The sequence below is a fragment of the Balaenoptera borealis genome (assembly GCF_965194805.1).
Source record: "Balaenoptera borealis genome assembly, chromosome: 8".
NCBI classification, from domain to species: Eukaryota; Metazoa; Chordata; class Mammalia; order Artiodactyla; family Balaenopteridae; genus Balaenoptera; species Balaenoptera borealis.
In genome coordinates this window covers 77,983,573-78,009,663 of record NC_138865.1, presented here as the reverse complement: position 1 = coordinate 78,009,663, position 26,091 = coordinate 77,983,573, and the positions used below count along the sequence as shown (strand labels likewise).

The 26,091-nt window shown below is 41.1% G+C and overlaps 2 protein-coding genes across 10 annotated transcripts in view; one reads left to right on the top strand and one right to left on the bottom strand.

Moving 5' to 3' along the window:
* The window catches only part of OSTF1 (osteoclast stimulating factor 1), a 48,049-nt gene extending 45,052 nt beyond the window's left edge, over positions 1–2,997 (bottom strand). The window contains exon 1 of one of the 3 annotated variants that reach the window (XM_082401522.1): positions 2,663–2,997. In XM_082401522.1, the coding sequence (XP_082257648.1) occupies positions 2,663–2,696 (34 nt within the window). In that variant the 5' untranslated portion in view covers positions 2,697–2,997. The remainder of the gene's footprint in view (positions 1–2,662) is intronic. The other 2 variants (XM_082401519.1, XM_082401520.1) reach the window with 2 other exon arrangements.
* A 153-nt stretch (positions 2,998–3,150) lies between these two features.
* The window catches only part of NMRK1 (nicotinamide riboside kinase 1), a 56,675-nt gene continuing 33,734 nt past the window's right edge, over positions 3,151–26,091 (top strand). For 5 of the 7 annotated variants that reach the window (XR_014247295.1, XR_014247296.1, XR_014247297.1 and 2 more), the window contains exons 1-4: positions 3,258–3,396; positions 16,163–16,216; positions 20,569–20,659; positions 20,955–21,003. Coding sequence is in view for 3 of the 7 variants with exons in the window: in XM_082401528.1 (XP_082257654.1) it covers positions 16,188–16,216; positions 20,569–20,659; positions 20,955–21,003 (169 nt within the window). In the remaining 4 variants the exon portion in view is untranslated. Of the gene's footprint in view, positions 3,397–16,162; positions 16,217–20,568; positions 20,660–20,954; positions 21,004–24,617; positions 24,956–26,091 lie in introns of those variants that run through there. The other 2 variants (XM_082401527.1, XM_082401529.1) reach the window with 2 other exon arrangements.

Here is a 26,091-nt window from a genome sequence, read left to right as displayed (position 1 = left end):
TCAAGACTTTTTATGTAACTGCCACACATACAAAGTTTAGTTGCTGTGCAGTTACAAAGAAACAAGAGACCATTCTACTCTCAAAAAGTGTCAAATATTGTTAATCAACTATGCTCCAATATAAAATTAAAAAGCAATTTTAAGTGTCAAATAGTCTAATACAGATCCAATTAAAGAGGGGAGCTACACAAAGCAAATGCAAATAATACAACTGCATAAGTTAATAAAGGTGGCTGCTCAAGTAAACCCGGTCCAACCTAATAGAACCCTTACAGGTTTCTCTGCCCAAAATGCATAGACTCCAGTTAAGGCTTTTGTTCCATTCCCAGGCCAAACCAACCACTTCCTAGCTTTGAGACCTTACAAAGTTTATTTAACCTCACTAAGTCCTATTTCATCCATAAAATGGGGATATTAGGATCCACCTCATAGGGAAATTAGAACAATTAAATGAGACAGAGCATACAAAGTACTTGGCACAGCGCCTGACACTCAGGGCCAAATAAGTGTTAACTATTACTATTATAATTATCATCATCATTCTGGAATTTTCAAGATGTTTCTCAGACTTTATTCTGCCATCAGGTATTAACAGAGCATCAAGTTTATGAAGGAAAATTATTCATGTGCATACCTCGAGCCAACTCCGTACCTCACCTTTAACTAATTCATTTATTCAGAGAAGAAAAAATTATACAAAACTTCAGATCATTTTAGGTGAAAACCCTTTCCCTCTCAAAGGTGTTATAATAAGCAACATATGTGTGACATCTTTGAAGTTTTATGATGTTTTTACTGTAAATATGAAAGAACCCAAACACTGACATATGCTTCTTCAAAGTCCCACTAATTTATTTTCCCAAGACAAGTGAAATATTTATGCCACTTTACTTCCACCACCAAAATCAATAAGCCATTTAAAAGAATTGGTCAAGGTCAGACATCAGGCTTCCAACTACAGGGGAAGGTTATCAAACGTGCTTAGAATGAGAGGATTCTAGTCCAAATCTCATTCAACATCTTTTGGCCCACCTTTACCTCAAGACTCAGAATAAAGTCTCTTTTTAAAAAGTCTTTGTAGGGAGCTCCTCGGTGGCCTTATTGGTTAGGATTCCGGGCTTTCACGGCCATGGCCGTGTGATCCCTAAGCCACACCTGGGCAAACACACACATACACATCACATTGATGTCCCTCCAGCTACAGCACAGACATCACTTAACGTCTAGAGATGAAAAACCTCATGAACGGCTTCTCAGGACCTTCTTTGAAATAAAGTACTCTGTTTAGCTATCAAAGAACAACTCCTCTTTGTTGGTTACTTGAGGTCCTGATTTACATCTGAGTTTAGAAGGCTGCTGCCTCCTACAAACGCACTTAAAATGCAAATTCCTCATCAGCCTCCATATCTAAAGAAGCACAGAGCCCACTTCTAGCCTTTCTCCACCATTGCTCACAGTGGAGCCAAAGTTCCAACAAAGTCACACCCAATCCAGCAAAATTTAAGTCCTCAGTGAATGACTATGCCATATATGTGAGTATGTACATAATTTTCAAATAAAATGATTTGAAACTACCACTGTATGATGGTAAAGGAAGAAAACTGGATAATCATGAAAGTTGAAGTGCTTGACTAAAGTTTAGAAAAATCAAGAAAAAAATTAATCACTGAAATTACTCCTTCCTAATCAAGGTTACTTCGAAATTTGATGTAAATGGATAAATTTCAGCCTGTGCTATACTGAATGAAGTTGCATGAGATTGGAAGAAAAAAGTTCAGAGTATATAAAAGCCACTTCTCTTCCATTTCCCACGTTTTCAGTAACTACCTACTCAGTGAATGCATGAAAGAGTTTATTACAGTGTTGAACTGAAATACCTCAGTCACTTTTAAATTCTCTTTTCTCCATGTCCCAGAAAATATTCCAAGGATCGAATAAAAAATGAACAAGGACTATCGGCCAAGAAAGCTGCTTGAGGAACTTAGTAAGCTCACCCTCTCCAGTTTAACTCGCCTAATTCACTGAGGGAGTGGAGGCAAACGACTTGTACTGCATGATAAAGTGACACTTCTGAATAGTAATAGCTGAGATTACTCTGCCGCAGCCTAGATTCTTCTAGTCAGGAGCTCGAGTACAGTTTTCTAAAAGCTTTTCCCAAGATCTCGAGGTCAATTTGCGGAGACTCACTCACCCACCCCACCCTACCAGCAGCGCACTTCCCGTTCGCTTTGGCCGGTCAAGAACCCAAACTTGACAGCGACACACACTGAAAAAAAAAAAAAAAGAGGAAGTGGCTAAAAAAACATTTCAAGACATTTATTTAATTTTTTTCCTAAGGGAGATCCATGGCCCTGTCTTCCAGGAAATCTCAATGGGTCGTAGCCATCACGTCGACTGGAAAGTTGCAGCGAATGACAATGCTGCAAAACCGAGGGTGACTCCTCTTTAAAAGCAAAATTTTTAAAATTCCTCGAAAATCTTCTTGCTATCCAAAACGATCCGTCCCCTGCAGCGAACGCAGCAACGCTAACAACTCCCACCCTGGTGGGTGGCATCGAAAGCGAGGCTCGGGGCCGGGTACGTGCCTGATCTGCCCTGCCAAGTGGCAGAGGGAGCGCGGGGCACGGCGGCGGCCAGGGGACCCAGCGAGCACCTTCCTTACCTGGTTTGACCGGTTTGGGTGGCGGCTTCGACATCTCTCTTCCTGGAGCGGCTGATTCTAAAGACCACGCACGAAAAGCCAACCGAACGCCCCTCCAGCCGGCACTCCGGGCGCCTCAGAGTTTCTTTTTGTCTGGTTTGCAGTGGTGCGCCTTCAAGGACCTGCGTCCACCCTGGGCAGCCGGACGAGCAGAGGCAGGCAGAGCAGCTCGGCGCAGTGCCCCGCCCCGCCCCGCGGCCGACAGAGCTGTCCGGAGCGCGCAGCCGGGCAGACGAGGAAGTAGCTGCAGCCTCGCCGAGCGCTAATTGGCTCCCCGGCTGCCAGCTTCGCCGCTGCAGGAGCGCAGGCGGCGCGCACGGCGGCGCGCGCGGCGGCCGAACCAGCGGGAGCCGAACGGGGGCGCCGCAGGCTCGCGCCGGGGCCGGCCTGGCCGCGCGCGCCCCGGACGGGAAAGGGCTGGACTGGGCAGGAGCGCGCGCGCGCGCGCAACCACGCTCGCCGGAGTCCCGCCCCATCCAACGCTGGCCGGAGCCGGGCGCCGCGTCCGCTCAGGGTGGGACAGAACCCTAAGTTGGCCACCTTTACCCTGCGCCGCCTCTCACCCGGGAGGGGCACGGGGGAAGGGGCCGTGGGCCTCTCGGTTAACGAGCTTCGGGGGTTGCGGCGGGTTAGTGACAGGCGCGCTTGGCAATCGCCTGTGCCGCTTTGCTTGGGAGCACTCGAACTGGCGCCCGGTGAGTACCTGCCTGACACCCCGCCGCGCAGACTCCCTGGGGTCTGGAGGTGTTTCCAGAGTGTTCCTGCGCTGGAGTCCGAGCCCCATTGTGTCTTGCAAGCCCTTTTGGGACTCCTACCACCCTAAATGGGCTGATAAGTGCCCTGCCAAGGAGGACGTGCACTCGTGATGGTGTAGTGCCCTCACGCCCCCTTATAATCCTGAAAACGGGAGTCTGCCTTCTAGAGACTGGACAGGTGGTTGGGAGAAGTCACTGAGGTCAGGTCAGGTGTTGATCCCTGCCAGAAGAGACAGCCTGACTCCTCTAGCGTTGAGGTTGACTAACTGCGGCCTTCCTGCTGCCTGTTATTGTACAGCCTAAGAATGGTTTTCAAGTTTATTTTAATGGCTTAAAAGAAATAAAAAGAAGCAGTTTTTGTGGCACGTGAAAATTATATGAAATTCAAATTTCAGTGTCCATAAAGTTTTATTAGAACAGAGCCACGGTCATTTGCTTATGTATTGTCTGCGGCCGCTTTCACTTCCTAACAGCAGAGTTGAGCAGCTGTCCGTAAAGCCAAAAACATTTACCATCTAGCACTTTGCAGAGCAAGTTCGCAGACCCCAGACGTAGCAGATTGAATTTCTACTGAGAGGCAAGGGCTGGAGCAGACAATAAATGCACCGTGCGTAAATTAAAATAGCACAGGCAATATGATAAATCGCTTGTATGTTTGGGGGAAGAAAAATTGAAAAGAAAAACTTTACGTGAGAGTCTATGTAAAATGAAGCTTCGAAGTTTCTAGTAGGGGTTAGTGACAGAGTGATTCCAAGAGAACTGGGCAAGGGTTGTGTTTTCAAACACACCAGCCTTGGCATTTACCAAAAAGGAGCAAAGTTTAAAAAATAGTAGAAAAAGACTACCCTGTCACATAGAAGATAATCAAAATATTGAATTAAATAAATGAGTGAGAAGTCCTGAAACATTTCACTCTTTTAGAATCCAAAATGTACCATATTTAGTAGTGAAATAATTTAAATATAGTAAACACATACCCGTTATGAAAAAAGGACTCAACAACATATTTTACTTAGGGTTAAAAAAAGTATAAAAAAAATTGAAAGTACTCATTTTGGATTTGCTGTTTGCCATCTTCATCTGTTCTCCTCCTCCTAAGCAAATTCACTCTGCTGTTGAGGAAAGTCTTGCACTTACTTGGAGAATAAAGTACAGTTGACCCTTAAACAACACAAGTTTTAACTGCATGTGTTTATTTATACTCGGATTTATTTATTTATTTATTTATTTTATTTTTGGCTGTGTTGGTTCTTCGTTTCTGTGCTAGGGCTTTCGCCAGTTGTGGTGAGCGGGGGCCATTCTTCATCGCTTTGCGGGGCCCTCTCACTGTCGCAGCCTCTCGTTGCGGAGCACAGGCTCCAGACGCGCAGGCTCAGTGGTTGTGGCGCACGGGCTTAGTTGCTCCGCGGCATGTGGGATCTTCCCGGACCAGGCCTCGAACCCGTGTCCCCTGCATCGGCAGGCAGACTCTCAACCACTGTGCTACCAGGGAAGCCCCTATACTCGGATTTCTTTTACTAAATTCATACTGCAGTACTACACAATCCAAGGTTGGTTTAATCTGAGAATGCAGAATGGTGGATACAGAGGGCTGAGTAAAGTTATACGTGGATTTTTGATTGTGAGGAGGTTGACATCTCCAACCCCTGAGTTGTTCAAGGGTCAACTGTACATAAATATCCCACAAGATTGGCAGTGGTATGTACTTCTAGTAATTGGATGCCCTGGATTGATGAGGTTGGAAAGTCCAAATGGTTGTCTCTCCGGAGACATCCAGTGATTTACAGTTTGTGGGTGATGGAGATTGTGTTTCATTCATTGAAGTCTACTGCTACGTATTTTTGGAGCCTGGCACCTCTCAAGTGCAAGCTTTTTAAATGTGATTTTAAAATAGTTCTTAAAGGGGACAACAGGCAGTGAAATAATAGAACATGGTATGGAGATGGACAGTGCCAGGGCTGAACTTGGAGTTCACCTGAAGCTGCCCTGTGCATCCAACACTGGTTTTGAAACACATGGCTTCTGGGATTGCTATACCTATCCCACACCCCAGCCACTCAGCCCAGCCATAGGTCTTGCTTCTGCTTCTCTCAATTCCCTAACCTCTCACCACAGTGTCACCTGTTCATTGCTAATGGACCGTACCCAATATTTACCCAAACACTGTCTTGGAAAGGCTAAAACTGCCAACTAATATAGAAGTGAGAGTTCCTATTTTGGTAAAAACTGGCATTTGACCGTGGGAGTTCTCTCCCGAGCCCAGAAGATTTCATAAGAAGATTCTTGACTCCCTTACTGTTAGTTTCTGAATTGTTAGATTTTCCACCCAAATAACCGCCTCAAGCCTATTTCCAGTGCTTCAGCCACACTTCCTTGTTATTTACATGCTATGTAATCAGTACAACATCCTTATGTGTACGCAGAGATGTGACAAGAAGCACAGGAGACTAGTAGTCCTTGCCACTCAGTGGATACAGAAAATACCCCATCAATAATACATCAATAAAAATAACATCTATTATACATGAGAGCCTCACAATTAAGCCAGCACCTGTGCAACATTCTTTCTTTGCTCTTGGTAATAAAGTGCTTTTTAGCAGCTTAGAAAGATGGAAAGAAGTTAACTCACTTGGTTTCGTTTTGTTTCTAGTTTTGTTTTGTTTTTTTGGCCACACCTCACGGCTTGTAGGATCTTAGTTCCCTGACCAGGGATCGAACCCGGGCCCCAGCAGTGAAAGCGCTGGGTCCTCACCACTGGACCACCAGGGAACTCTCTCTAGTTTCCCATTTACTATCTGTGTGATCTTGAACAAGTCACTCCATTGTCTGGGCCAGTTTCAACTTCTGCAAAATGAAGGGGTGGACTATGTGATATCTAAGGCTATATTTCTCCAGGCTTGAGAATTTATGCTCTGATAAATTATCCAAAAATAGGTGAGGTGGAAGCAAGGAATAACAAAGTTTCATGAATTTTTTTTCTTATTTTGCCAAGTGAGGACATCAATCTACTACTACCTACTGCCAACATGATTTCATAGGAGAAAGGACATTTAGCACCAAAAAATGTAAGCAAGCTACCAGCTCAGGATAAAGGGCAACCTTTCCTTTCCCAAAAAAGGATAGTTGGCAGCCTTGCACTGACATATTAAAAATAATAATAAGGTAAAATATAATTCAAAAGCAGAAAAATTACAATGTAAAAATTTATTTTACAATACTCATTATATGTAATTGTTCCCTTGATACACTGTGGCAATTTGGATGGAGATAAATATTCAACAATGCAGCTCCTGGTGAAACTCAGATGTCCAACTTGATATGTTATTTTATTTCTATCACAGTCACATTCTTGTCTCATGCAGTCTAGTAAATGAAAGTGGAACCAAACCTTACTAAATCGCACTCAATTTGGAATACAGCTGTTCCTTAGTAGGGGGTGGCAGTGATTGGACAACACCCCCCAACCCAGGAATACCAGAATCTGCAGGTACCCAAGTTCTTTATATAAAATGGCAAAGTATTTGCATATAACCTATGCACGTCCTCCCACATACTTTGAATCATTTCTAGATTATAGGTAATCCCTAATACAATGTAAATGCTATGGAAATAGTTGTAAATACAATGAAAATACTATGTAAATAGTTGCTGGTGCAGCAAATTCAAGTTTGGCTTTTTGGAACTTTCTGAAATTCTTTCCCCTAAATACTTTCAAACCACTGTTGGTTGGATCTGCGAATGTGGAACCCTCAGACATGGAGGGCCAACTGTGTTCTGAAAAAACTGAGGAGAAGCCGAGGAACAACAGCCCTCTCTCCACCACGCTCTTCCCTACTACCTCCCCACAGGGGACACAGGATAGGAACTGGGAGGGTGGCTGAGAGCCTCCAGCTCAGCCACCACACACCCCAAGCGGCACAGCTTAGGTTCCTGGTCACCCCACCAGAGCAGTCAGGAATAAAGAGCAGCGTCAGTCAGAGGCAACCTTCTAGAACTACTATGCTAAGGTTCCCTGCAGCTGAGCTTCATCTTTTCACTTAAAGAGATGACAGTGGTCCTTGGAATATCCACAGGACTGCTTTGGTGAACCTTAGGGGGCCGTGCATGAAGCTGTCCTCTACCCCCCATACCAGGGGTCAATAAGCAATGGGCTGCAGCTAAAACCTGGCCCCCTAGGGACTTCCCTGGTGGCACAGTGATTAAGACTCTGCACCCGGAGACCTTCAAGATGGCGGAGGAGAAAGACGTGGAGATAACCTTCCTTCCCACAAATACATCAAAAATACATCTACATGTGGAACAGCTCCTACAGATCACCTACTGAATGCTGGCATAAGACCTCAGACTTCCCAAAAGGCAAGAAACTCCCCACATACCTGGGTAGGGCAAAAGAAAAAAGAATAGGGATGGGACCTGCACCTCTGGGAGGAAGCTGTGAAGGAGGAAAAGTTTCCACACACTAGGAAGCCCCTTCACTGGTGGAGATGGGGGGTGGGTGGGGGGGAAGCTTCGGAGCCACGGAGGAGAGCGCAGCAGCAGGGGTGCAGAGGGCAAAGCGGAGAGATTCCTGCACGGAGGATCAGTGCCAACCAGCACTCACCAGCCAGAGATGCTTGTCTCCTCCCCCACCAGAGCAAGTGGGGACTGGGAGCTGAGGCTCGAGCTTCAGAGGTCAGATCCCAGGGAGAGGACTGGGGTTGGCTGCGTGAACACAGCCTGAATGGGGTTAGTGCACCACAGCTAGCCAGGAGGGAGTCTGGGAAAACGTCTGCACCTGCCTAAGAGGCAAGAGACCACTGTTGCAGGGTTGCGCAAGGAGAGGGGATTCAGAGCACCGCCTAAACAAGCTCCAGAGATGGGTGCGAGCCGCGGCTATCAGCATCAGCGTGGACACCAGAGACGGGCATCAGGTGCTAAGGCTGCTGCTGCAGCAACCAAAAAGCCTGTGTGCAAGCACGGATCACTATCCACACCTCCCCTCCCAGGAGGCTGTGCAGCCCGCCACTGCCAGGGTCCCGTGATCCAGGGACAACTTCCCCGGGAGAACACACGGTGCACCTCAGGCAGTTGTGACGTCATGATGGCCTCTGCCGCCGCAGGCTAGCCCTGCATTCCGTACCCCTCCCTCCCCCCAGCCTGAGTGAGCCAGAGCCCCGGAATCAGCTGCTATTTAACCCCGTCCTGTCTGAGCCAAGAACAGACGCCCTCAGGCGACCTACACGCAGAGGCAGGGCCAAAACCAAAGCTGAACCCCAGGAGCTGTGCGAACAAAGAAGAAAAAGGGAAATTTCTCCCAGCAGCCTCAGGAGTAGTGGATTAAATCTCCACAATCAACTTGATGTACCCTGCATCACTGGAATACCTGAAGAGACAACGAATCATCCCAAAATTGAGGTGGTGGACTTTGGGAGCAACTGTAGACTTGGGGTTTGCTTTCTGCATCGAATTTGTTTCTGGTTTTATGTTTATCTTAGTTTAGTATTTAGAGTTTATTATCATTGGTAGATTTCTTTATTGATTTGGTTGCTCTCTTCCTTTTTTTTTATATATATAGATTTATATGATTTTTTTCCTTTTTCCCTTTTTGTGAGTGTGTATGTGTATGCTTCTTTGTGTGATTTTGTCTGTATAGCTTTGCTTTTACCATTTGTCCTAGGGTTCTGTCTGTCCGTTTTTTGTTTGTTTGTTTGAGTATACTTTTTAGCACTTGTTATAATTGGTCAATTTGTTTTTTGGTTGCTCTCTTCTTTCTTTCTTTTTTTCAATTACTTTTTAATTTTTTTAATTTTTAATAATTATTTTTTATTTTTTATTTTAATAACTTTATTTTATTTTATTTATTTTTTTCTTTCTTTCTTTTTTTCTCCCTTTTCTTCTGAGTGGTGTGGCTGACAGGGTCTTGGTGCTCCAGCCGGGTGTCAGGCCTCTGCCTCTGAGGTGGGAGAGCCAAGTTCAGGACACTGGTCCACCAGAGACCTCCCAGCTCCACGTAATATCAAACACCAAAAGCTCTCCCAGAGATCTCTATCTCAATACTAAGACCCAGCCCCACTCAACGACCGGCAAGCTAGAGTGCTGGACACCCTAAGCCAAACAATGAGCAAGACAGGAACACAACCCCACCCATTAGCAGAGAGGCTGCCTAAAATCATAATAAAGTCACAGACACCCTAAAACACCACCAGATGTGGTCCTGCTCACCAGAAAGACAAGATCCAACCTCATCCACCTGAACACAGGCACTAGTCCCCTCCACCAGGAAGCCTACACAACGCACTGAACCAACTTTAGCCACTGGGGGCAGACACCAAAAACAACAGGAACTACAAGCCTGCAGCCTGCGAAAAAGAGACCCCAAACACAGTAAGTTAAGCAAAATGAGAAGACAGAGAAACACACCGCAAATGAAGGAGCAAGGTAAAAACCCACGAGACCAAACAAATGAAGAGGAAATAGGCAGTCTACCTGAAAAAGAATTCAGAGTAATGATAGTAAAGAGGATCCAAAATCTTGGAAATAGAATGGAGAAAATACAAGAAACGTTTAACAAGGACGTAGAAGAACTACAGGGCAAACAAACAATGATGAACAACACAATAAATGAAATTTTAAATTCTCTAGAAGGAATCAATAGCAGAATAACTGAGGCAGAAGAACGGATAAGTGACCTGGAAGACAAAACAGTGGAAATAACTACCACAGAGCAGAATAAACAAAAAAGAATGAAAAGAATTGAGGACAGTCTCGGAGACCTCTGGGACAACATTAAACGCACCAACGTCAAATAATATGGGTCCCAGAAGAAGAAGAGAAAAAGAAAGGAACTGAGAAAATATTTGAAGAGATTATAGTTGAAATCTTCCCTAATATGGGAAAGGAAACAGTCAGTCAAGTCCAGGAAGCACAGAGAATCCCATACAGGATAAATCCAAGAAGAAACATGCCAAGACACATATTAATCAAACTATCAAAAATTAAATACAAAGCAAAAATATTAAAAACAGCAAGGGAAAAACAATAAATAACATACAAGGGAATCCCCTTAAGATTAACAGCCAGTCTTTCAGCAGAAACTCTGTAGGCCAGAAGGGAGTGGCAGACATATTTAAAGTGATGAAAGGGAAAAACCTACAACCAAGATTACTCTACCCAGCAAGGATCTCATTCAGATTCGACAGAGAAATTAAAACCTTTACAGAGAGGCAAAAGCTAAGAGAATTCAGCACCACCAAGCCACCTTTACAACAAATGCTAAAGGAACTTCTTAAGGTACAAAACACAAGAGAAGGAAAAGACCTACAATAACAAACCCAAAACAATTAAGAAAATGGTAATAGGAACATACATATCAATAACTACCTTAAATGTAAATGGATTAAATGGTCCAACCAAAAGACGTAGACTGGCTGAATGGATACAATAACAAGACCCGCATATATGCGGTCTGCAAGAGACCCACTTCAGACCTAGGGACACATATAGACTGAAAGTGAGGGAATGGAAAAAGATATTCCATGCAAATGGAAATCAAAAGAAAGCTGGAGTAGCAATTCTCATATCAGGCAAAACAGACTTTAAAATAAAGACTATTACAAGAGACAAAGAAGGACACTACGTAATGATCAAGGGATTGATCCAAGGAGAAGATATAACAATTATAAATATTTATGCACCCAACATAGGAGCACCTCAATACATAAGGCAAATGCTAACAGCCATAAAAGGGGAAATCGACAGTAACACAATCATAGTAGGGAACTTTAACACCCCACTTTCACCAATGGACAGATCATCCAAAATGAAAATAAATGAGGAAACACAAACTTTAAATGATACATTAAACAAGATGGACTTAATTGATATTTGTAAGACATTCCATCCCAAAACAACAGAATACACTTTCTTCTCAAGTGCTCATGGGCCATTCTCCAGGATAGATCATATCTTGGGTCACAAATCAAGCCTTGGTAAATTTAAGAAAATTGAAATCGTATCAAGTATCTTCCGACCACAACACTATGAGACTAGATATCAATTACAGGAAAAAATCTGTAAAAAATACAAACACATGGAGGCTAAACAATACACTAGTAAATAACCAAGAGATCACTGAAGAAATCAAAGAGGAAATCAAAAACTACCTAGAAACAAATGACAATGAAAACACGACGACCCAAAACCTATGGGATGCAGCAAAAGCAGTTCTAAGAGGGAAGTTTAGAGCAATACAGTCCTACCTCAAGAAACAAACATGTCAAATAAACAACCTAACCTTACAGCTAAAGCAGTTAGAGAAAGAAGAACAAAATACGTCAAAGGTAGCAGAAGGAAAGGAATCATAAAGATCAGATCAGAAATAAATGAAAAAGAAATGAAGGAAACAATAGCAAAGATCAATAAAATTAAAAGCTGATTCTTTGAGATGATTAAAAAAAACTGATAAGCCATTAGCCAGACTCATCGAGAAAAAAAGGGAGAATACTCAAATCAATAGAATTAGAAATGAAAAAGGAGAAGTAACAACTGACACTGCAGAAATACAAAGGATCATGAGAGATTACTACAAGCAACTATATGCCAGTAAAATGGACAACCTGTAAGAAATGGACAAATTCTTAGAAAAGCACAACCTTCCAAGAGTGAACCAGGAAGAAATAGAAAATATAAACAGACCAATCACAAGCACTGAAATTGAGACTGTGATTAAAAATCTTCCAAGAAACAAAAGTCCAGGACCAGATGGCTTCACAGGTGGATTCTTCAAACATTTAGAGATGAGCCAACACCTATCCTTCTCAAATTCTTCCAAAATATAGCAGAGGGAGGAACACTCCCAAACTCATTCCACAAGTCCACCATCACCCTGATACCAACACCAGACAAAGATGTCACAAAGAAAGAAAACTACAGGCCAATATCACTGATGAACATAGATACAAAAATCCTCAACAAAATACTAGCAAACAGAATCCAACAGCACATGAAAAGGATCATACACCATGATCAAGTGAGGTCTATCCCAGGAATGCAAGGATTCTTCAATATACGCAAATCAATCAATGTGACACACCATATTAACAAATTGAAGCAGAAAAACCATATGATCATCTCAGTAGGTGCAGAAAAAGCTTTCGACAAAATTCAACATCCATTTATGATAAAAACCCTCCAGAAAGTAGGCACAGAGGGAACTTAACTTCAACATAATAAAGGCCATATATGACAAAGCCACAACCAACATCGTTCTCAATGGTGAAAACCTGAAACCATTTCCACTAAGATCAGGAACAAGACAAGGTGGTCCACTCTCACCACTGTTATTCAACATAGTTTTGGAAGTTTTAGCCACAACAATCAGAGAAGAAAAAGAAATGAATCCGAATCAGAAAAGAAGAAGTAAAGCTGTCACTGTTTGCAGATGACATGACACTATACATAGAGAATCCTAAAGATGCTACCAGCAAACTACTAGAGCTAATCAACGAATCTGGTAAAGTAGCAGGATACAAAATTAATGCACATAAATCTCTTGTATTCCTATATATTAATGATGAAAAATCTGAAAGAGAAATTAAGGAAACACTCACATTTGCCATTGCAACAAAAAGAATAAAATACCTAGGAATAAATCTACCTAAGGAGACAAAAGACCTGTATGCAGAAAACTATAAGACACTGATGAAAGAAATTAAAGATGATACAAACAGATGGAGAGACATACCATGTTTTTGGATTGGAAGAATCAACATTGTGAAAATGACTGTACCACCCAAAGCAATCTGCTGATTTAGTGCAATCCCTATCAAACTACCACTGGCATTTTTCACAGAACTAGAACAAAAAATTTCACAATTTGTATGTAAACACAAAAGACCCCGAATAGCCAAAGCAATCTTGAGAACGAAAAATGGAGCTGGAGGAATCAGGCTCCCTGACTTCAGACTATACTACAAAGCTACAGTAATCAAGACAGTATGGTACTGGCACAAAAACAGAAATACAGATCAAGGGAACAGGATAGAAAGCCCAGAGATAAACCCACGCACATATGGTCACCTTATCTTTGATAAAGGAGGCAAGAATACACAGTGGAGAAAAGACAGTCTCTTCAATAAGTGGTGCTGGGAAAACTGGACAGCTACATGTAAAAAAATGAAGCTACAACACTCCCTAACACCATACACAAAAATAAACTCAAAATGGATTAAAGACCTAAATGTAAGGCCAGACACTATAAAACTCTTAGAGGAAAACATAGGCAGAACACTCCATGACATAAATGACAACAAGATCCTTTTTGACCCACCTCCTAGAGAAATGGAAATAAAAACAAAAATAAACATATGGGACCTAATGAAACTTAAGAGCTTTTGCACAGCAAAGGAAACCATAAACAACACGAAAAGACAGCCCTCAGAATGGGAGAAAATATTTGCAAATGAAGCAACTGACAAAGGATTAATCTCCAAAATTTACAAGCAGCTCATGCAGCTCATTATCAAAAAAACATACAACCCAATCCAAAAGTGGGCAGAAGACCTAAATAGACATTTCTCCAAAGAAGATACACAGATTGCCAGCAAACACATGAAAGGATACTCAACATCATTAATCATTAGAGAAATGCAAATCAAAACTACAATGAGGTATCACCTCACAGCAGTCAGAATGGCCATCATCAAAAAATCTACAAACAAGAAATGCTGGAGAGGGTGTGGAGAAAAGGGAACCCTCTTGCACTGTTGGTGGGAATGTAAATTGATACATCCACTATGGAGAACAGTATGGAGGTTCCTTAAAAACTAAAAATAGAACTACCATACGACCCAGCAATCCCACTAGTAGGCATATACCCTGAGAAAACCATAATTCAAAAAGAGTCATGTATCACAACGTTCATTGCAGCTCTATTTACAATAGCCAGGACATGGAAGCAACCTAAGTGTCCATTGACAGATGAATGGATAAAGAAGATGTGACACATATATGCAATGGAATATTACTCAGCCATAAAAAGAAACGAAGTTATTTGTAGTGAAGTGGATGGACCTAGAGTCTGTAATACAGAGTGAAGTAAGTCAGAAAGAAAAAAACAAATACCGTATGCTAACACATATATATGGAATCTTAAAAAAAAAAATGGTTCTGAAGAAGCTGTGGGCAGGACAGGAATAAAGACACAGATGTAGAGAATGGACTTGAGGACACGGGGAGGGGGAAGGGTAAGTTGGGATGAAGTGAGAGAGTGTCATGGACTTATATATACTACCAAATGTAAAATATATAGCTAGTGGGAAGCAGCCGCATAGCACAGGGAGATCAGCTCGGTGCTTTGTGACCACCTAGAGGGATGGGATAGGGAGGGTGGGACGGAGATAGAAGAGGGAGGAGATATGGGGATATACGTATATGTATAGCTGATTCACTTTGTTATAAAGCAGAAACTAACACACCATTGTAAAGCAATTATATTCCAATAAAGATGTTAAGAAAAAAAAAAAAAGACTCTGCACCCCCAATGCAGGGGGCCTGAGTTCGATCCCTGGTCAGGGAACTAGATCCCACATGCATGCTGCAACTAAGGAGCCCTCACGCTGCAACTAAGACCTGGCACAACCAAATAATAAATAAATAAATAAATATTAAAAAAAAATTTTTTTTCAATAAAAAATTAAAAAAAATAAAGCCTGGCCCTCTGCCTGAACACCTGCAGTCCATTTTGTAATAGGGGATGCTCACTCTGATATCCAATAAATGAAATGTTATCCCAATAGAAAAGGAATTCTATTCTTCTTATTTGTAGACATGCATTACGGAAAAAAAAAAAGAATTGTACTCAATTATTATTATGTTTTGACCTCCATCAGAAAGTTTATGGAAATGTTTTCTCACTTATTATATAAGTAATAATAATAATATTATTATTATATTATAAGACGAATGGATAAAGAAGATGTGACACATATACACAATGGAATATTACTCAGCCATAAAAAGAAACGAAATTATTTGTAGTGAGGTGGATGGGCCTAGAGTCTGTAATACAGAGTGAAGTAAGTCAGAAAGAGAAAATAATATAATATTATATTATAATGATATTATTACATAATAATCTTGATTTTGTCTCTTGGCCCATAAAGCCTCAAAGATTTACTAACTGGCTCATTTTTGAAAGTTTGTCTACCCTGGCCCTAGGGTGAGGAAATAGCATACTTAAAGCGAATTCACTTCCTCTTGCCTCTGGCCGGCAGTGACTGTCTCCTCATTTCAGAAGGAGAGAGAGGCCATCTCTGCCACTTCTCTGCCTTGGGGGTAATGGGTCATCCCTGGGTGACTGAGTCATGCAGGTGACAGGACACCTGCCTGAGGGGAGCATGAAACTCTGTAGTGTGCCTTGTGGCTCAGCAACTCTTCCATGCCCTTGAAAACAGACCCTCAAGGATGTATGCTTGGCCGTGGGGGCCCTTTTAGTTCACTTGACTTGCTTACAGGCCCTGAGCACTGCCAGCTGTTGGCACGTAGCAGGAGACTGTGGCAGAGAGAAGCCAGTATAGTGTGAAGCTTTCCCACAGAATGTGGGTAATCCTAGGGGGCTAACCCAAAGATCACTGACATCTTTCCCCCTCAGCTGGCCCTTGTAAGTTAGGACTCTTATCTCTTTAGACACCTAAGTGATGTGCCTTCGATTTTTTTTTTTTAATTTTAGGAAGACGTGATTTTCAAAGCTAATTATGAAAACATTTGTCATTGGAATCGGTGGGTGAGTAATTTTGCTACAAACAGTTGATCGAGATACTCAGGATGTCCAAAGGGTGTTTCCATGTGGATGTGGTGGGGAAAGGAGAAGCAGTGAGAAGGATTCCTGAGTCCCAGAAAAGAGAACAGGACACTTGAATTTAAAACAGTGGAGCATCGGCTACGTAAATGCCAACAGGAGACGAGAGAGTTTCCTATAAACAGAAACAGGGGAGTCGGTACACAAAGTTTACCTGCTTTACTGTTTGTTTTCTAAAGCTGACACCAGAGGCAAGGCCTGTTCTGATGCTACATTGGTTTAGAGTGATTTATCGTTCTCCATATGGCTGCTCCTCCAGTGTGACATAGGAGAAAGTCTATCATTTCTTGCCAGTTATGCCCAGCTTTGGACATGTGGAATAAGGAACCACCTCACCTCTACCCCTTTTCCCCATACTTTTCATCTTGAGGTAGTCCTTATTTCCCTGGCATGATTATTAATCATTCACCCCTCTCCCTCTCAGAAGTGTCCTAAATTATATGGTCACCCTACCCATGGTACCAAGAAGTGGGCATTCAAATAAGACAATAGCAACTTAAAAGGACATTATTTGTTTTGTTAGTGTATTATGTTCATCTTTCTTCTGAGTCCTTTCACATTATGTGTAGTCTAGTTAATAAAATATTTAAGACTATTGAAATTAAAAGTTTATAATTTGGGGGAGATCATCGTATTATTGCATTACATAACTATAGTAAGTAATCTATTAGAAGTAACATTGAATGAATTAAATGCTGGAACTCTGCCTTGACTTGCTCCCATCTAATCAGAACCAAGTTCAGTTTTTCTCTGCGTTGCTTCTCGTCCATCTTTTCCTTTCCACACTCACTGCCACCATCCTAATTCAAGCCCTCATTCCCTAACTCCAATCTCCTCCTCTTAATCTTTCCTACATACCTCTACCAGTTTAATCTTCAAACAGAATTTTTAAATTTTCTCTCACCTGATGAACAGTATTCAGTGGTTCCCAATTATTTAAAATGCAATCTAAATTTCCTGATATATGAGGACCATCCAAAAATAATAACATGTATTAGCTTCAGGGGTGGGCAGATAGGCAGGGTACAGGAAAGATTTGATACAGGAGCTTAGTGGTGTCACCAAAGACTCCGTTTCTCTCTGCCTCTTCTCTGTGTCTTCCTCCTTTTGGATTCATCCTAAAGTTGGCTCCATTTTTTGGTCGCAAGGGACTACTAGCAGCTCCTGGGACCTCATGCTTCTTCTTAGCCTGTCACTAGGGGGAAAAAAGTGCTTTGCTTCCCCTAGGTCAAGGGTCTTTGACAGGACCACCTGGGTCACATAGCCACAGTTAACTGTGGCAAAAGCGAGGGGATTGCCTTGATTGGTTTAGGCCATTGGGTCCCTGCTCTGGAGTTGAGAGCGGGGTCAACCCCAGCCAGACATTGGAAACAGGGGTGGAACCTGGGGAGGCCACTACCAGGTCCACTACAGAATCCAATCCGACTTCTATTCTGCACGTGTGTGAATAAATTCCCCTCATCTCAATATTCCAGTGTAGTGCCCTCTGTCTAGAAACCTGTGTCATGCTTTCTTGCCACGTGCATTTGGTTCTATGCATAACTTCCTAAGAAAGCCTCTCTTCACTGTCTCTTCCTCAGCAAGTGCCAGGATTTCATTTTAGTGCTGCTGCTTCTGCAAAGCCCCTGCCAGACTCAGCTGCAGTTCCTGCTTCCTTTCTCCAAACTCACTGTGCTGTATCTCTCTCATGTACTTACCACTTGCTGCCCTATGAACTAAATATTCAGTTGAGACTGCAAGGAATAGTAAAGGTTCTAGAGGATTCAAGTGGCATCCATGAACCTCCTGAAAACTTAATGCATGTGTGAAGATGTTCATTTTTCTGGGGAAAGATTTTATAACTTTCATCAGATTCTTGCAAAGTTCCTTCCTTAATGTTACAAAATGTAAACTCCATGGGTGTTAGAGTTGGACTTTGTATCTCATCTCCATTACTTGCTAGTTGTTACCTTGAGCAAGTTTTATGAGAATACAGCTTTTCAACCCTTTCCTCAACTGGACAATGGGAAAATTATTATCTACCTTGGACGAATGGATTGCAGAATAGATTCTCCACTTGTTGGAGTAATTACAGACAGCCTTTTTAACTTCTCCTTCCCAAATACCATGTTCCAAATACAGTGACCTCTCTTTTCACCTGTCACATAGAAAACAAATGGACTAGGAGTTGTGCATTTATTTGAGTGTTATGAACAAAGGAGCAAGTGGGCCCAAGGAGTCCCCCATTTCCTTCCCTAGTCCCCAGGATAGAACATGCTCCTGTCTGGACACTCTGGCCCCAGGGTTGGAGAGCACATGCATGAAGCTGTGAGCCTGCTGGTGCATGGTGGGTATGAGCATGCTGAAGGAGAAGGGTTGAGTCTTAAGGTGTCACCTGACCTGGATGGTGGCAGTCTAATTACAGGTCCTAGGCTCAGACTTGTTACATACTTTTCCCCCTCCCTCATCTTTCTGACCTGGACTGCCTTCTAGCTGGTCCACCTCTACTAAGTCTACAAAAATGGGGTGCTTATTTCTCATTGGCTCTAGCTAAGTCAGTGAGAAGGGATCTAATTACTGTTGGTTCAATTGCATGATCTTAACTAAAGAGGTAAGTCTAGAAAATGATACATTTTCTAGCCAGGTTGCTCATACTGTAATAAAGTTATGCCTGTTTACTGTGTATTTTAAACCAAAATTCAATAATCGAACTATGGGCATTCAACATGGATTACAGACATTTTCAGTAAAGGGGGAAAAAAATTCTCCTAACAGTATTTTCTCAGTGCATAGGGAAAGACCCACCCACTTTTCCATTTTGAAGGAGATTGCCCATATCCTACCCAATTGTGTGATCCAAGGTTAAACAGAAAAAACAAAACAAACAAAAAAATCCCAAAAAAACCAAAAAAAGTGTGAATCAAGTTTCTTCTATTAATACTTTGTAGGTGTAAGATATTTGGCTAATAATTGAATTATATCCAATAAACAATTTTGATGAATAAGTATTAGTTCCTTTCCCCTTTCTAGATTATAAACATACTGCAATTCATCTTACCTCAGAATAAGCACAATTCATGTGCAGTCAGAAGTTTTTTGTGCTGTAGACATTTGGTGGTATGATGAAGTCTTGCTTTCTCCGAGTAGTGGTTTTAAATGCACAAAATAAAATACAGAAATACAAAGGAAACCAGTTATGATAATAATATAGTTATAAAAATATTTTTAAAAGCAAATTTGTAGCATTATGAAACACATGCTTCTTTGTTAACTCACTAAATAACAGTGTCCTGTGGTGAGTCTAAAAGCTGCTGTAAATTTGAAGTAATAGAGTGTCAGTGATACTTCAAGATATCTTCCCCAAGTGCAACATGATATGAAAATACCTGTCTGTGATTTCTGTTGGTGAAAAAGCCACAGGTACTATTAATAATACTGTTGCTAGTGACTTATATTTTAATTAAAGGAAATGCCAAAATTCTGTTAGAATTTATTGAAAATAAAGATATAATATCTTTCAAGTTCACAAAGACCCCGAATCTGTCCATAGACTCTTTGGAAGTACATAAGCCCCAGATTTAAAAAAAAAAACTCTTTGAGTGACTGAGTGGAGAAGTGCTTCCCCCCAACTATGCGTGGTTCTGGGTACTGGAAAACTAGATACATACACAGAGGAGTTGGTCAGGGTCGCCATTCTCCTTGATGTCACAGTCCAGCCAGAGGGGACAAGTAACTGATAGGATGTGATAAGCTACAATGGACCTCCCAACCAGCGCCAAAGTGGAGAGAGATTGGGGAAGAGGAGGCATTCCAAAGGAGATGAAAAGTCATGATAGGTGGGCTTGTAATAAGCCACTCCTCCATTTTTCTTCACTGTGCATTGAAACAAAATCCCAGTGACCAAGTGCAGTTTTATATACTTGCACTAAAGTGTGCTACTCATATTCTCTGTGTGGCATGTGAACCTCGTGAGTTTCAGCATAGACAAAAAATCCTTTTGCTTCCAATACAATAGCTGTAATTTAAGTCTTAATATTACGCAGTTCACTTGCCCAATATTAGTTACCTTTCTACTCCATCCTTTCCAGCTTATTTCTTATCATTTGTTGCATCAGATCTGCTTGAGCCTATGATTTTTGCCAACAAAGTCCTATCTATGAAAGAAATAATTTTTTCTTAGATATTACATATTGTTTTAAATATCCTTTTTCTAAGATCAATTTAAAATGTTTTATGTTCTTTTAATGCATCTTCTTTCTTGGTATTTTCTTTCTTTGTTTTCTTTTTTTGTTGTTCAGTGTGACAAATGGTGGGAAGACAACACTGGCTAAGAATTTGCAGAAACGCCTTCCAAACTGCAGTATCATATCTCAGGATAATTTCTTTAAGGTATCTATAAAACTTCTCAGATAATTTATTTAACCAAAAGAAGTTATAGTAGCAAAGTTAATTGCATTACATCCAAAAGCGTTTGCTGAGTGATTGAGCTTTTGTAGTGAAGGGAGGCTCAATGCAGTAGTGTTAGTTCTCCACTAGATGGCACACTTATGGGAGCTAATCTTTGATTTTATTTATCCTTACCATCCAAAGCATTTGTTAAAATAAAGGTTTATCAACTCTTCATTCTATGATTGTATTATTTCTGCACTGCACAGTTTTTATGGGTACTTTATTATTTTTCCAGCCAGAGTCTGAGATAGAGACAGATGAAAATGGATTTCTTCAGTATGATGGTAAGTAAATGAGCTTACAAAACATTATGCAATAATGTTTGTTTCTTTTTTCAAACCCAAATAACTTTGCTATCTCTGAAGAGAGTCTCAAAATAAGTTTAAATTATGTTGCTGTACTTTAAGCATGCTTTTGTAAGGGTTTCTGATTTATGTTCAGCTATTTAAATAAATGAAACCTTTTCCCCACTTTTATAGTTAAAACTGAAAACATTGGAAAATAAATTTTTCTTTTGAAGGTAGGGTAAGGTGGGCCTCTGTTAGTGTACTCCTCTTGCTTGTAGCAAACTTTAGGGCTATCTCTCTTCTGAGCTTACTTTCTCAGTGACCAAGGTACTGAGTCTTTTCACTGCTCAAAAAGAATAATGAATATTTTTTAGATGGATTCACTTTACCCTCTTGCCCAGTCTAACACTGCTTTGAAGCCAGCGGAGTAAAGTCCATCAGAAAAACATCTATATAGACCTGTAAAGGAATGTCATACTAGTAAACTATATTTAATGGTCTTATCAACATTTATAATTAACAAGATGATCATTGAGTGCTTATGCAAACTAGCAATAGAGAGAGCTCTCTTAAAGAGCCATAAAATTTGTTCTTTATTTTTAACTTTGATAACCTTGGAGGAAAAATGTTGTGTAATCAGTTCTTACAGAAACATGATAGTTTTAAGAGAGGCAAAATCCTTGACTGGCTATCTATTCTTTTTTTTTTTTTTTTTAATTATTTATTTATTTATTTATTTATTTATTTTAATTTTTGGCTGCGTTGGGTCTTCGTTTCTGTTTCTGTGCGAGGGCTTTCTCTAGTTGCGGCAAGTGGGGGCCACTCTTCATCGCAGTGCACGGGCCTCTCACTATCGCGGCCTCTCTTGTTGCGGAGCACAGGCTCCAGACGCCCAGGCTCAGTAGTTGTGGCTCACGGGCCCAGTTGCTCCGCGGCATGTGGGATCTTCCCAGACCAGGGCTCGAACCCGTGTCCCCTGCATTGGCAGGCAGATTCTCAACCACTGCGCCACCAGGGAAGCCCTGGCTATCTATTCTTGCGTCTTGAGCTGCAGCCAGGATATTTTTTTCTTCTCTCCCCCTTTTCTAAAGGTTATTAAGGAAGATTATTACAAAGTAAGCGTTAAACAAGGAAAAACTGTTTTCAACAATTGACGAAGAATTATTCCTAATCTAAATAAGTTCTTACAAACTGATAAGAAAAACACTAATATCCCAATTGAAAAATGTCCAATGATGTGAATAAGTTATTCACAGAAGCAAAAGGTTATATGATTAATAAATGTACAATAAAAAGTCAACCTCAAAAGTAGTCAAGGAAATTCTCTGGTGGTCCAGTGATTAGGACTTGGCGCTTTCACTGCCAGGACCCGGGTTCGATCCCTGGTTGGGGAACTAAGATCTCGCATACTGTACAGTGTGGCCAAATTTTTTTAAAAATTTAAAAAAGAAAAAAGAAAAGTAGTCAAAGAATTATAACTTATTTTTTCCTCACTTACCTAATAAACAGATTTTTAAAACATTAATAATTAGTAATGGCGTAGGCCAAATAAAACAAAAACTTATAGATGGGAATATAAATTGGTACAACCTTTTCTGGAAAGGAGGTTGAGCACATGTCCCAAAGATGGTAAAATATTCATGCCATGTGTTCAAGTGTCCCACTTCCAGGAATCTATCTTAAGGAGAAATCTGAACTTTTTAGGTAAATGTACAAATTTAAGGTAAGTCAAGGTAATGTTGAAATCTTTGTGATAACTACCAAAACAATAGTTTTAAAGTATATAGCTATCAGTACTTCCCTGGTGGCACAGTGGTTAAGACCCCACACTCCTAATGCAGGGGGCCCGGGTTCATTCCCTGCTCAGGGAAATAGATCCCACATGCATGCCTCAACTAAGAGTTTGCACGCCACAACTAAGGAGCTCACCTGCCGCAACTAAGGAGCACGCCTGCCGCAAATAAATTAAATATTTTAAAAAATAATAACAATAGTAATAAAGTATATAGCTATCACATTTATAAGTAGGTAGAATCATTAAAATATAGCTGATAAATGCAAAAGAAGTAAAAAACAGAACTAAAATATCAAAGGATGGTGGGAAAATAGAAGATGATAGTAAAATGATAGCTTAAATCAAACATATCAGTAGCTATATTAAGTTAAATTAACTAAAATGAAATACTCAAAAGTTGTCAGACTGGATTTTTTTTAAAAGCCAGCTATTAGCTCCTTATAAGAGATATATTTAAACATTAGGATATAGAAAAGTAAATAGTAAAAGCTACAAAAAGATATACCATGCAAATACCTACTGAAAGAAAATTAGTATAACTGTACTAATATCAGACAAAGTAAAATTTAAGGCAAAGAGTATTACTAGAGATAAAGAGAGCTCAATGAATCAATTCAACTGGAATATAAAACAATCTAAAATTTGTATGCACTTAATAATATGACCTCAAAATACATTAAGCAAAAACTGACAAAACTAAGAGGACAAATAGACAAATCTATAATTATTGCGGGAGACTTTAATACAATTTCCTCAGTAACTTATGGAACAAACTGACAAAAATTATGAGTCTAACAGATTTGAACAACACAACAAACTTGACCAAACTAACATATATAGAACATGTACCCAACAACAGCAGAATACACATTTTTTTCCTCAAGAACACATGGAACATTAACCAAAATGGAAGGCATACACAAGGACATGGAACAAGTCCTAATACATTTCAATGTATTGAAGTAATATAGAGATATCTTCTAATCACAGAGAACTGAATTAGAAATCAATAGCAAAAGAGTAAATACTAAATTCCCAAGTGTTTGAAAATTAATCAGTACCTTTTGTCTGATTCTTAAAAACTTTTTCTTATGGAAAATTTTAAACATATACAAAGAAAGGCAGAAAAGTATAATGAACTCTCATGAATTCACCATCCTGCTTTTAAAATGATGAACTCTTGGCCAATTATATTTCATCTATACCCTCACCCACCTGCTCCTTCTATATTATTTTGAAGCAAATTCCAGACATCATCACATTTTTTTTTAATTTTAATTTAATTTAATTTATTTATTTATTTATGGCTGTGTTGGGTTTTCATTTCTATGCGAGGGCCCCCTCTAGTTGCGGCGAGCAGGGGTCACTCTTCATCGCGGTGCGCGGGCCTCTCACTATCGCGGCCTCTCTTGCTGCGGAACACAGGCTCCAGACGCACAGGCTCAGCAGTTGTGGCTCACGGGCCCAACTGCTCCGCAGCATGTGGGATCTTCCCAGACCAGGGCTCGAACCCGTGTCCCCTGCATTGGCAGGCGGATCCTCAACCACTGCGCCACCAGGGAAGCCCCCAGACATCATCACATTTTATCTGAAGCAAAACACTTCTGTATATCCCATGGGTCACAGAATAAATCACAATGAAAATTAGAAAATATTTTTAACTGAATGATAGTGGAAATACATTAAAACTGATGGTACTTCTGGTTCCAGCCAAGATGGCTTGGCCCCATTCCTTGCTATTCCTCCCTCTTATAACTAAAAACCATGGAGGGAATACAACAAAAAGGAAAGACTCTGAAAGATGAAGAGAGCAGACTGACTGGGGACTTTGGATCTTGAGGAATGACGTAGCTATGAGTTTCCTGGGTTTTTTTTGTTTTTTGTTTTTTGTCTGTCTCTCATATATCTGAAAGGGAGTGATTGGTGATGGAGAAGTGTACAACATGGAACCATCAATAGGTACAACCCAAAACTCCCAAGAAACCTGTTCCCTGTAGTCAAAGGACTAGAAAAAGGGTGGCCTAACAGAATAGAAAATTATTTTGATAATATCCACATTACTGTAGGCAAACAAAAGGAAGAACCAACCTCCCCTCATGGTGTTAGCAGGGCCCAATGGAGGGCTAGACTTTTGGACCCATCAGCACCAGCAAGGTATGGTGAGTTGGCTTTCCACATCGTCATAGGGATCATATCAGTGGTGCCGAACGGAGCTGAACTTCCACACCTACCTGGCAGCAAAGAGACCGAATAAGGCAGTGTGAGGTGGTGCTAGTTGGCATTCCACTTTCCTTAACCAGGCAGTGTCAACTACTGTCAGCAGGACCCACTTGAGAGCTGAACTTCTATCCTCACTGAGCTGTAATGAAGCCACACCCACATGCTGCTTTCCTCTTTTCCCCCCACAGTCACCCCCCACCTCAGTATTGGTGAGGCCCAGCAGGCAGCTGAACATCCACCCCACCTGGACCTGCACACTACACCTAAACAGGGACACTGCCTGCAAAAAAAAAGATTAAATAGGATCCAGAGCCTCATAGCATAATACCCAAAATTTCCAGGATGAGACTAAAAATCATTTGTCATATTAAGAACCAGGCAACTTTCAACTTGAATGAGAAAAGACAATTAGACACTAACACTGTGATGACACAGATGCTGGAATTCTGACAAGGATTTTAAAGCAGCATTCATAAAAAGGCTTCAGTGAGCATTTGTGACCATTCTTGAATCAAGTGAAAAATTAGAAAGCCTCAACAAAGAAAGAGAAGATGTGAAAAAGAACCAAATAGAAATTTTAGAACTGAAAACTGATACAATAATTGAAATTTTAAAACTCACTGGATGGGTGTAACAGCAGTATAAATATGACAGAGGAAAGAATCAGTGACCTTCAAGACAGAACAATAGAAATTATTCAATCTGAACAAGCAAGAGAAAGTAGACTGAAAAGAAATGAACAGAGGGACTTCCCTGGTGGTGCAGTGGTTAAGAATCCACCTGCCAGTGCAGGTTCCAAGGGTTCAATCCCTGGTCCGGGAAGATCCCACATGCCACGGAGCAGATAAGCCCGTGCACCACAACTACTGAGCCTGCTCTCTAGAGCCTGCGAGCCACAACTGTTGAGCCCACACGTCACAACTACTGAAGCCCACATGCCCTAGAACCCTCACACTGCAACTGCTGAGCCCATGTGCCACAACTACTGAAGCCCACATGCTCTAGGGCCTGCATGCCGCAACCACTGAGCCTGCGTGCTGCAACTACTGAAGCCCATGTGCCTAGAGCCT